The 13,401-nt window shown below is 38.6% G+C and overlaps 1 protein-coding gene across 1 annotated transcript in view; it reads right to left on the bottom strand.

Moving 5' to 3' along the window:
- Nucleotides 1-13,401, bottom strand: part of MAST4 (microtubule associated serine/threonine kinase family member 4) — a 167,742-nt gene that overhangs the window by 44,994 nt on the left and 109,347 nt on the right. Inside the window, exons 9-12 of the mRNA XM_077773585.1 lie at nt 11,549-11,650; nt 8,569-8,701; nt 5,018-5,085; nt 1,947-2,032 (exon numbers count right to left, since the gene is read on the bottom strand). Of these exons, the coding sequence (XP_077629711.1) occupies nt 1,947-2,032; nt 5,018-5,085; nt 8,569-8,701; nt 11,549-11,650 (389 nt within the window). The remainder of the gene's footprint in view (nt 1-1,946; nt 2,033-5,017; nt 5,086-8,568; nt 8,702-11,548; nt 11,651-13,401) is intronic.

Consider the following 13,401-nt stretch of genomic DNA (forward strand, 5'->3'; position numbering starts at 1 on the left):
CTCCACCTGCCCCCAGTTCATCTACCCAGAGAAGCATCCATGTGTTCCACTGGAACATAGAAGCCTGCAATCAGCTTCCTGGCTGGGCAGATCAATGGGTAGAGCCCCATTCAAATTTTGAATTAAAAATAATTGAAATGAAGGAGAAATCTGTCAGAGACGTAATGAGAGAGTAAATCTGAGAAGAGCAAAAGGAAAAAACAAAACAAAACACGTTTTGGCTGATGGGTAGAAGCTCCCACAGGCAGCTTGTAAGTCCATTAATGGCTTGGCCTGCATCCTGGGCGTTTAGTGATTCACAGCTTGTTTAACTTCTTGTGTATTCCCAGCCATTCCCTGAAGTGTGATATACCTCATCTACTATACAGTAGTTTCATTGCGCTACAAATGAGTTTACTCAACCAATTAGAACTCCAAATACTGCTAAGATATATGCCCAAATTTTATACAAGTGGTGCTTCACAGATCATCTTATTCTAGAATCCCACTGCCAATAAAGTCCATCAGGCCTCAAACCCAGAGACTCATTAAATCAAAGTTCAGTTTTTTCCCTAACGAAGGAAGAAATCCTCAGATGATGTTGAAAACTAAAATGAACTAAAACCAGATAACAACCAAACAAAACTCACAAACAACTGTATGCCAAAATAATTTCCTGTTGGGGAGAAGTTTCGATGAGGCCCTTGAACAAAGTAAAATATTCTAAACCTAAAATATCAGAAAACATTTATAAGCTACATCAGGAAAATACACCGTTTGAAATCATCCTGAAAATAAATCAAGGAAGCACAGGAAGGACCCACAAATATTTAAGTTCTTCACTAAGTTAATGGTGTGGAAAATATTAGGTAAAAAAAAAAATCATAAGGAGAACTATCCCTTGTGGCATAACAGAAATGGCTTTTATCTCATCTGCTCATATGTGTAATAAATGGCAATAAATGTCTATGGGATTGTTTATAGCTCTCCATATACAGATGGAATTGAGATTAATACTTAATTAAACTAGAGCTCTTGGGCTGTCTGAAATGGATCAGGACACAGTATGTGTATTAATTACCCTTCCTAACTGTTTCTTAGTAACTCAGAAGGATCTTGTCACCATTGACCCTATGTTGTGAGAAGAGAAGCTTATATCTATGAAAATGAATCAAGAACGGGGCAACACTGGGGTGCCTGGGTGGCTCAGTTGGTTTAGTGTCTGACTCTTGGTTTCAGTCAGGTCAAGATCTCATAGTCCGTAAGTTCAAGCCCCACATCAGGCTCTGCGCTGACAGTGTGGAGTATGCTTGGAATTCTCTCTCTTCCTTTCTCTCTCTGCCCCTCCTTTGCGCTCTCTCTCTTTCTCAATTAAAAATAGGGGGCGGGGGTCACCACTAATGTGATCAGATGAGAGCATAGACATCAACTGAAAAAAAATCTTGGTGTGACATAAAGACTAAAGGAAATGAACGGCTATAAGGTTTCAAGCAGCCTACTTACTGAAGTCCTTCTCTCACAACATTGACTGGTGGTCAGGCTGAAAAGTACTGGCTAATTTTTAAGTAGTAATGATGCTATATATGAATGTACATATGTTTAGAGATAGATTATAACATCCAGATGTAGATGTGTGTGTTTGCATATTTACGGCCAAGAGTCAGGTATTTCTGCACCCCAAACAGTGGAATAAAGGAGGCAGAAATAGGTATATATATAAAAATTTTTCTTTACTTTATAACGCTTCTTCTCCCTATCTCTAAAATAACTCCAGGTCATTTGATATGTTTTCTTGATGGAGTAGCCAAATGAAAAACAATTTTAGCTACACATTTTACCCACCAGTGAAGGAGCGGTGACTTGAAAATTCAAGTCCCTAATGACATCTATTTGGCCTAAGAGAAATGTAAAGAATATATTACTCAGGTGTGTTAAAATACAATACAGAGTTTTCTTGAATTACTCACCCATAGGCTCCATTGCTAATCAATTTAATCGTTTCAAAATCACTTTCTCGAGGTTTCCTTTGAAGTTTCAGGGAAGCGTTAGAGCTCTTGGAAACAAAATATGGAAGTTAGAAAATAGTTGAAACTCAAGAAAATGATTTTAACAGCAGTATAAATAATATTTGCATGATATACTCTGGTGTTTAATACACTGAAGTGCAGTATTTCAGCCAAAGGAACCCGAGAGACAACGTTAAAGATCAATTTCACACAGCAGTGCTGATACACTATTTCTCACAACAGAGCCTCGGTCTCATGTAAGTGAACTCCCATTTCCGGGAGATGAACGCACCAAGCTTTTGCAAATTTCCAAGTTTAATTTACCTTTGTAAACTATTCTTGTTAGCCTCACCCTAGTGTTTTCATGTTTTGAGACTTAAGTCCAAAATGTCAAACCTAATTCAGGTTGCAGTCAGCCAATAAAGAATGGGTTGTTGTAGAGATGATGGATACGTGAGCTCTGGTCTGACCTCGACCAGAGGATGCCTGTGTTCTTCCTTTGGTAACTTTTCTTGTTTCAAAAAAGTAGTCAGCAACAAAGGGGCACTCGAACAGATAATACGTGCCTTTCCTTACTTCCGTATCATTACTGTTAATGATGCTTAGGTATCTATTTTCAATAAGATAGCTCTTTAAAAAGTTGAGTTCAGGGGCTTCTGGGTGGCTCAGTCAGTTAAGCATCTAACTCTTGATTTCACCTCAGGTCATGATCTCATGGTTTGTGGGTTCAAACCCCACTAGGGGCTCTGCACTGTCAGTGTGGAGCCTGCTTGGGATTCCCTCTCCCTCTCTCTCTGTGTCTCTCAAAATAAATTAATAAACTTTTGGAAAAAAAATAAAAAGTTGAGCTCAAAGGAAAATAATAAGCAAAATGTTTTGTTTTGAATTCTCTTATACTCCACGTATCTTAGCATTGAGAGGGTGAGCAGTGACAGTCCCTTTATGCCCCCTGGAGAGCCCAGAATTCCTTTTGTATTATTTTGGAAGAAACCCTGAGTCTAACGTGTGTGTCACCTTCCCCAAACAATGTTGTCATGTGCTAACATGCTGTCCCATTCATCTCTTGAAGACTTAGGTACCCAGCTTCCCACCTTCCTCTCTGTTCCAGTTCTCTCACCATCCTGGATAACTTCAGTGTCCACGTAGGTAACTCACCCAACACCTTGGCCTCTGGGCTACTTCAGTTGCTCAACCAAACAACTCTTTCTCTCCTCTGTTTCCTCATGGCCTCTGGCCACAGGCCTTGGGTCCAGCCATGATTGGTAACACCCCATCACAGAAAATGTAATTCAAGACAAGGACCATGCAGTTGTTCCACTAGTCCACTCTGATGGGTCCCCACAGCTTTGGGCTGAAAGATCCTGTTCAAAGCCCACCTGTTTCACTAACTCTTCCTCACCCAGGTGACCTCATTCATGCCCACAGATGATTCCTATGTCACTCAGAACTCCACCAGAAACTCTCCTTCTGAGCACCAGAAGATCCCACACAATGTACATAGTTGTCAGTTTCATGGCACTCCTTGAATGTCCACCCCAAAAAACTTAAATCTAAACATATTCAAAATTGTAATAACTATGATAAAGTTAACAAAAACAGCTACTGGGATGGATGGGTGGCTTAGATGGTTGAGCTTTTGACTGTTGATTTTGGCTCAAGTCATGATCTCACGCTTGCAAGATGAAGCCCCGCATAGGGCTCCACACTCAGCATGGAACCAGTTTAGGATTCTCTCTCTCTCTGTCTCTGTCTCTTACCCTCTGTCCCCAGCTCGTATGCACTTTCTGTCTCTCAAAAACAAACAAACAAACAAAACCCAACTATCGTTTATTTAGCATTTAGTAGTGCTGCTGACGTAACCATCTAACAGAAATGATCTCATTTAATATTTTATCTTTATTTTACAGAGGAGGAAACTAAGGCACAGAGATTCCCACAGCTAGCAACAGGTACAGCCAGCTTTCAAATTCAGGTAATGTTACTTCAGAGTCTGTGTTCTTAGCCCCCAGGCTACACAGCTGCCTGTCTTTCCTGAACCCCCCAACTCGCTCCAGGATGGTTCCCCTCTGGTGTTCACCATTAGGGATGACAGCATCCTGGAAGTGTCCCCTGTGTCACTGTACAGCCTCCTGAGTGGCTTCCCCATGATCACCCGCGTGCTCCCGTCACCCCATCTACTGTCTGGACTGTAGTCAGAAGACTGTAAGCCATAACTCTGACTGGTCATCTTCCTGTCCACCTGCCTCCACCCCATAAACACATCCATTTCCTCCAAAGTTCAAGAGCTCCTCACTGTTCCTTGAAAGACAAGATTTGACAAAGATGAGCAACAAGGTGTTTACCCAAGCTCTCCAACCTTTGTGGTCTCCTTGTCCTTACTCTCAGCTGCTGCTCCCTTGTGGCAGAGTCTTTGCCCAGGATAATCCCTGGGCCTGGAAGGTTCCCTCTTCCCCTTCTCATCCCAATAACTTCTCATGCCACTTCTCCGGTGTCATTTCCCTGGGAGATGTTATTGAACTGGCAAGACTAGGTCAATTTCTGTATGTTTAGGAGTACATGGTCCTTTTTTTTCATCGATCTTATATTCATGTTTATTTTTTCATCCAGGATTTCTTTTTATTTATTTGTAAATATTTATAAATTTATAAATTATAAATTTATATATTTTATATATTCATATATTTTATAATTTACTTATTTAGTTATTATTTATAATAAATTTATTAATTAAATTATAAAATTTATAAAAAATTTTATAAAATTTATAAAAATAAATTTATATATTTATAATTTTATAATTTATAAATATTTATAATTTTATAATTTATAAATTTATTGTATTTATAAATAAAAATATATTATAAATAAAACAAATTATTAATTTGTTTCTCTTTGAAAAAATGGACTAACGTTATATGCTTATTGCCTTGTACACAGAAGCACAATATATGTTTAGTGAAGAAATTAACACACTCCAAATCTCCAGATGTTGATAAACAGAAAACCAACATTTCATCAGGAAAGACACTTACACTCACTGATTCATCTGTTTCTGGGGTTTCTGCTGTCCCACTGTCATAGTTTCCCAACTGAGCCATTTCTAAGTTAAAAAGAAAAAAAGAAAAAAGAAAGCAAAGTTTAAGAAAAATACAATTAAGACTAGATAAGAAGTAATTTCTTTGACATTAAAAAAACTGACTCTATACTTCTATATGCCCGTGCGAAAATCTTAATTCAAAAATGGTAAAAGCCACAAGCTGCCATTTTTGAAACTGTTCATTATGTGCCCTTCCCTAGGACCCCATTTCTTATGAACACCTAGACACAGGCACTTGAGAGCTGGGTCTCTGCTTCAGCTAGCGGGATTCACTAGCCGACAAAATCACCCCAATGTGGGGCTGGGGGGTAGATGTGTGTCAACAACTGTATTTATAATAGGATTCTCAAGAGCGGCAAGTCTTCCCAGGCTCTGAAAGGCATCAAAGATGCACTGATCACAGCTCAATGATGATTCCCAACTCGTGGCTAAGCATTCCTTATTCCATTCTTTCACATCCACTGAGCGATATCCCCCACCTGGTACACTTAAGAATTTGCAGTTTGTCACAAAGGAAGTAATAGTTGTTAAGAGAGGCTGACAATGAGAAGACTTGGGTCACCACTACAATCAGCACTTACTAGAGACCTTTTAACCTCAGGCTTTTCCTCTGTAAGATGAAAACAATGTATTTATCTCTTACAAGTTTCTCTTAAGTATGATATAAGATATTTTTGTAGGGCTCTTAGCATGTTGACTAACAAAAATTAAGTGTTCGCTGAATACTGAGTGTTATTATTAATTACATCATGTGAAGTAGTCAATCATGGGCTGGATGCCACATGCCTGACAAAGTACGACCTTGATGGTCTGGCTGAAAGAGACAAAAACAAAAAAGAAAAACAGAAACAAACAAACAAAAGACAAAGCCATTTAACCACTCAACTCACAATGGAACACATCTGAGTCTACCTAAGTAAATGAAGAAACCTAATTCATTTTATGTTCATTTTAATTTCTATACTTAAAGAGACAAAGATGTTTAATTAAAAAGAAACAAAACATGAAGGAATTCCCTCCAAAACTTTGATAGGTAGTTATCTCTGACCACAGGTAACCTGCATTTTCTAAGTTTTCAAAATTGAGTATGTATGCTAAGTTATATATATAATAACTTATATGTAAATTATAGTTTTCAGTTACCTATTTTTGTATGCATCTACAAGTAGTCCTTAGGCTCTCATTTCATGTATTCATATTCTTATAATCATCTTTTTTGGGAGAGATTACACATAAAAGATATGAAGCAAAACAACAATGGAGTGTTGTCTCTAGATAAAAATGAACAAACTCCAGAATCTAGAATAAGTGATGACTGTCACTAACTTCCCAGTTTACCAGTAGTGGAAATTCAAGAACAAAAGTGAGCTCAGGACTAACATGTGCTTCCTTGGTGGCACTCCAGTAATGTCAATATCCTCTATGACTAGCCCTTTGGATTGGTGGATTGGTAGGTGAACTAAAATGTGTTCAGTTGCAGGGACTCTCAAGGAAAAGACCGATTTTAATACTGTTTAAATAAAAAGGCAACAGCAGCTAACATTTATTCAGCATTACTGCATCTTGGGTAGAGTGATAACTCATATGATTCTAAAAACAACTCTATGAATAGGTACTACTGCCCTGGTTTTACGGAAAGAACACTGCAGTGTAAAAAGGCTCATCAACAGCATGGTCAAGGTCACAGACTGCAGGGCTGGTGCCAGGGGGCACCCCCAGGCATTCCCACTCCACACCCTCACTCCACACTTTAAAGGTCAGGCTGTAGGACTGTTAGTGCAGATGTTGACAAGAAGGGACACAAATGTAAATCAGAATTTGTAGTAACAGCATGTTAAATGATAATAAATAGATGAAAAACTATCTTCCGATCTGAATCAAGAAACTGAAGTGTCAAGAGTTAAGAACACAACTCTTGGTGATAAACCAGTATTACTAACCTCAAAACTGGTCCAAGATCACTATTACTTTTTATTTAGAGTCTCTATAAAGGTAGGCAAACAGGCCTCAGAGTATTCATCCACCAAAGTTCAGCCTAGAGTGTTATTTCCTGCCAGGTAAGAAAAGTGTGAAGAGCTCACTCCCTCTACAATTCAAGAGCTGAAACAACCTTAACTCTACCAGCGTAAACAGTCACTATAATATACTTTGACAGCCTCCCCACTCCAATTATTTTCATAAAAAAACAAATTAAAAGATGGTCTGTTTTAAATAGGATTTCTGCTAAATAACTATTATCTGGGAAATACATATTATTTGCAAGCCGTGGGTAGTAATGGAATGGAACCAAGAGTCAGCTTTTGAAGCAGGAAGCTAAGGCATCATTTTGTAATGCCTGAAGAGATTTTTAAAACTCATCTAAATACCATTAAACATCTGCCCTTTTTATTTCATTGATTTAAACCATTTCTGAAGACTCATGATTCAAAAAGGTAAAGATGGTAATTTAAAAGCCATGGGGAAAAATCTCTCCCCAGGGAACTTTTCAGAAAAGCAGCCACCAGACTCTGATAAGTGATGAATCTGTTGTGGTATTGCTTTCAGTACAGTATAAATTTATCTGGCATTATCTCCCAGTAATGCATGCATCATTTCCCTGGAAGCAAAGATCGGACGGCCGTAAGAGCAAACAAAGCAGGGGAGATAGGAGAGCAGGGCAGAGAGCAGCAGGTTCTCGGGCTTTAGATGGGAAAATATCTGTGCCAACAGTTACTATCATTACAAACAATTTAGCAAGATAAACACTGTTTGCAAATTCAAAGTAATGAACCAGGACGCCGATTTTGAATGGAGGAGTCTATGTTTCTGACTCTTTTTAGGCAGTATGTAACTTGAGTGTTTTAAATGACCATTCCAACAGTAACGAGCAGGAAAAGGGAGGGGGCCGGTGGGTTAGTTTACCAGTATTAGATTTTTTTTAAAAACCACTAACAGGGTGCTTAGTCTTCCGTGTATTTAATGGCATCGGATGTATTTTGTTCATCTGAACCAACCAGAAATGCTTTCTTTCCTAAGCTTTAAAAAACACACCCACCCCCGCCCCACACCAGACATTCCTGTATATTATCGTTTTTTTCATAATTTTTTTCTTACATGCAAAAATAGATCGACCAACACTGCACCTGATCTAAATCCATCATCAGTTGCATTACTCCCCATTTACTTTAAATGTCACTTTTCGTTTAATTCTAATTAATTTCTTTAGCAACATCTTCAAAAGTACAAGTGCACTTGAGGAGAACCCAACTGAGCTCTGGCAGCGAAAAAAATAGAGAAGACTGAATTGAAATCGAAACCCTTTCAGGACACTGTGGCATTGTCAGGCTGTCAGGCCTCTATGGTTTCAAGGTCATCCCCATATTCTAGGTACGACACAAAAGAGGTCATGTTCACCTTTTCATGCGGAAAAAGTAAAGACGTGCTACGTTCTCATATGAAGTCACAGTGCATATGCAAGTAAAAGGCCAGCCCAACTGAAGGACTCACCTTCCAAAGGATCCTTATTGAGCCCCAGCTGGCTAATGATGTACCTGGGAATGTCGGTTTTAATACCCTGTCCTTCTTTTGCATGGCCTTCTGCTGCTTCCAACAGGTAGTAAAATTCTTCGGGATCAAATTCCTAGCAGAAGACAAACACAGACGGAAACTTACTTGAGTCAAAAATCTCTGAGGTTACGTTACATCAATTCCTTTCACAATAACATCTGCTGGATATACATGGTTGTGGTTTATGCAGAAAGGAAGCAAATGACTTTTAAAAAGTATATAATTCTCACTTTGTATTTGAAGCCATTCATATTCTGAGGCAATACATTTAAGTCCTTGGTAACTCACAGAATGACCACTTCCAAATTCCTTGTAATGCAACTTTGAAGGTACTACATATGTTCCCTTTAAGATCTCTATCTCATGGAAAATGAACAAGTCTAACATTTAAATTATGCCTTTGGGTAAAAGTTTAAAACCCACAGGGTGCCCCGGTGGTTCAGTGGGGTGGTTCAGTTGAACAGTGGTCCAACTCCTGATTTCAGCTCAGATCATTATCTCAAGGTTCATGAGTTCAAGCCCTGCATCAGGCTCCACGCTAACATCACAGAGCCTGCGTGGAATTCTCTCTCTGCCTCTCCCCTGCTTACTTGCACGCACTCTCTCTCTTTCTCTCTCAAAATAAATTTAAAAAATTAAAAAATGAATAAAATCCAGAAATTTCATTCAGAAGGCTCAGTTTCTCTTTCTCCATAAACAGCCACAAAGAGAGTAATCCTAAAATGTATATTCTCAAAGGTATTGCAGGAAACCCCATTACTACAGAGGTGTCCAAAAATATTTTTAAAAATCTCAATATTCCACTTTTATCAGTCTATCCTAAAATTAATACTCACATAGTGTGAAGATGAAGAAAGAAAAATATAAAATTAATGTTTCTGATTACCAGCGCCTATTTTAAAAATTTGGTAGCACATTTTATTCACATATTTTACTCTCTCTGGCTGTTACTTCTAGGATGTAATAAAAATGTTTAGGATTCCATCACTCTAGACGGATGCCACGGGTTTATGTGTCATAAGCAATTATGTTTATGGATTTAAATCACAGTTGCTACTTTTAGTTGTATTTCCTAAATGTTATCCCCCCAGGATCTTACCCATTTTGATTAATGCCCCAAATAGGCAACTTTAGAATATCAGCATTTCTTTCGCCTGAATTACTCAAGAGTTTCTAAAGGCCATGTATAAAAAAAGCTCACTGCAAATGGAGTAAAGTCAAACCAATGTACACACTCGTGCCCCTTCTGCAAACCTACAGTGACTCAGAACACATGCCGGTTGGTAAGTGTAAGACCACTGGTTGGGAAATGTCCCCTAAAACTCACAAGCTCCAGTTTCAATTGGCTTTAAATAATGCTGAAAGCAGCAACATTTTCAACTCTACTTCTGAGTTCACTTGTTTCTATCTCTGAGAGGCTATACTTTTACTTTTCCTCTTCTGGTGTGGAAGGATGACTGAAAAAATGTATTTCCTCTTTTAAGGCAAGATCTTAGCGTATCTGCCACTGTGCAGAGAAACAGGTTTGAATGCTAAATGCTATTTCCCCCCAAATGAAACAAATACAGGAAGTACACGCATGTGGGGCGTAATTCAAAAAATACAATGGGAGACGTAGTACGAAATCAGACTTCCTTTGGCTGGCATTTGCCAGTCACACAGTTCTCCTCCCAGAAGCATCCAGAGTACTTTCCCCCCTTTCTCCTTCCAGAGACAATGCCAAATGGTGCTTTCGATTCTGTGGTTCTACGGGTCCTGGCTGCTGATGGAAAGACCTACCCTACCATGCCTGGCCCTGTCTCCTCCAGATTTCCCCTCTCCCGTGACTCACAACCCACTGCTCTACAATTAGGGGGCTGTGAACGTTTCACTATTATAAAAAAGTTATGAATGTTAATCAAAATAAGGGCAAAACCCTAGCAATCCCACCCTATTGGCATATGTGTGTGTGGATAATTGTGCAAGGCTGTACTCCACATTACAAATATTTTTAAATTGAAGGGGCGCCTAGGTGGCTTAGTCGGTTAAGCGTCCGACTTTCACTTAGGTCATGATCTCGCGGTTCGTGGGTTTGAGCCCCGCGTCGGGCTCTGTGCTGACTGCCAGCTCAGAGCCTGGAGCCTGTTTCAGCCTGTGACTCCCTCTCTCTCTGACTCTCCCCTGCTCACGCTGTCTCTCTCTCTCTCTCTCTCTCCTAGAAATAAATAAAACATTAAAAATTTTTTTTTAATTAAAAAAAAACAAATATTTTTAAATTGTACAAATTCTAAAGTGTTACAAATACTTTAGTGATCAGCAGAACTTAAAAGTGAGTGTCCATACAGTGCTAAGCCCCTTAAAACTATTCTTAGGTTCAAAACTTCCTATGTGTTCATAGTGTAGACTGACATTTCAACTAAAGTTACACAAAACAAAAATTTTTAAATAGGAAAAGGATTGACAAAATGAACTAATCTCTGAAAGTCTCCCTTCTTGCGGCCTATACGAGACTCTAATGTACTTGCCCAAGCTGGATGCTGCCTAGCATTTATTTCTAGCATGCCACATTTTAAAAACAAATAATGATAACTATAGGTTATGATATATGTCCCTCTCTTTACATCTTGCCAACACAGAGAAAGTGAGGCTCAGCAAGTGTTTTAAATTAGCCATCACAGTTGGTTAATAAGCACATTACTTCACGACTGTCTTTCACATCTGAGCAGAATGTGATGTGATTATCACTTAATACAGCACAAGTCCTACAACTCTTACTTAAAACCAGAAAACAAAAATCACATCAGGATGTCCCTCATAAACATTCACAAGTTGTACTTCCTGTTGACTCTTTCCATTTAACTGTGGTCTTTGAAGCCAAAAGAAACTGGAAGTTTCTGATGGTCACCGCTTTCCCACGGAGTCACATCCAGGCGTGACTTACCAGACACTCTAATAATCGAGCTGGGCGGGCAATAACAATTAGGATCTTTCGAACCAGTTGTTTAATAAATGCCAATTCTCCACTTTCTGAACGATCATGAGCCTACAAGAAGACAATGAGAAGAAAGATGATATAGAGTCGCTCTATTCAGTGGAAAAGAAAATCAGCAAAGCAAGCTAATTAGATAATTAAAAATCTCCGAAAATTAAGTGATTTAGAAAATACCTTTCAAAGATTGATAAGCGGACATTATCTCTTCATAAATGGACACCATTAAACTTCTTTATCTACAAAATGGCTCTGTTAGCTAAATTTCAATTGCCTAACTTTGATTTATTCGGTGTTAAAAATCAAACGCTCAAACTCTTCACATGAACCATGAACAATGGAGAGATTAAGAAATTATAATACATTAAGTATATGGTACAAGTGGAGTGGGAGGCTGATAAGGAACCCTGATTTACCAGATACAGCAACTTTAAGTATGAAATGGCTAACACAGTGAAGGGCTGCTTTTGTTATCCTGGACATCTAACACAGTCATGAAGTACACTTTACACGTGCACCATGATTAGCCTATAAATGTTTTTTTTTTTTCAACATGTAGGAAGTGTGCACTGCGGATTTCAAATGCGAGGGGGGTAATGTTTATACCTGGATATTTTCATACCAATTTGATTTCACATACTGAATAAATGACGCCTAGGCACTCAACTCAGTAAAATTTAACTGACTTAAATCTTTTTAAATTTTATGTTATGGTGCACCGCCTTGCGGGGGGGGCTCAGTTGGTTGAGCATTTGACTCTTGATTTTGTCTCAGGTCATGATCCCAGCATTGTGAGACTGAGCCCTGCGTGGGCTTTGCACTGAGTGTGGAGCCTGCCTAAGATTCTCTCTTGGGGAGCCTGGGTGGCTCAGCCGTTGAGTGGCCAACTCTTGGTTTCTGCTGAGGTCATGATCTCATGGTCTGTGGGATCAGGCCCTGCACTGGGTTTTGTGCTGACAGTGTGGAGCCTGCTTGGAATCCCCACTCACGCATGTGTGCACCCGCATACATTCTCTCTCAAAATAAATAAACATAAAAAAAAAAAAAGATTCTCTCTCCCCCACTCTGTTCTTCTCTCCCCCTCATGCACTCTCTCTAGAAAGTAAAAAAGTAAAAGAAAGTAACTGAATATTTTAAAATTTTATGTTATATGTTGCCTACTCAAGCACAAAAAGACATCCTGAGAATAAAACTCAGTTTAAGAGTAAGTTTAATTTTCGGGCTGCTTAGGCAACTCAGTCCGTTAAGGTTCTGCCATCTGCATAGAGCCAACTGGATCCTCGGTCTGCTCTCTATCTGCCCCTCCCTCAATTGCACATGAGCTCTCTCTCGCTCTTTCACTCAAAAATAAACATTAAAAAAAAAGAGTCATTTTAATCTTCAGTGATGTTCTCTTGAAGAAATGAGCTAAATTTGTATCAAGGCAGACATAGAACCTAAGTTTTAAAAGTATGAATGTCAGCTTATATGCATGTTCACTTTAAGGCTGTTGTAATTTTTATAGTGGTATGATCTACTTTCCACTAAGGATTAAAAAAAATATCAGGAAGATGCTGGTGCAATAGAATATAATTTCACAGACATATTAATAAACATTTAAAATCATTCTTGAAAGGGCTTTATTCTAAGGGCCAGCCCTCCCATGAAAGGAACTGGCTGACCAAATGCATGAAAAATGATTGTACTTAGTAGTAATATGTCTACAGATTTTTAGCCATCAAATCAAAGGAAATTTCCAAAATGTAGGTACAGAAACAAATAACAGGCAAAAAAAAAAAAAAAAAAAAAAAAAAAAAAAAAACACA

The sequence above is a fragment of the Crocuta crocuta genome, unplaced genomic scaffold (genome assembly GCF_008692635.1).
Source record: "Crocuta crocuta isolate KB4526 unplaced genomic scaffold, BGI_CrCroc_1.0 scaffold383, whole genome shotgun sequence".
Lineage (NCBI taxonomy): Eukaryota > Metazoa > Chordata > Mammalia > Carnivora > Hyaenidae > Crocuta > Crocuta crocuta.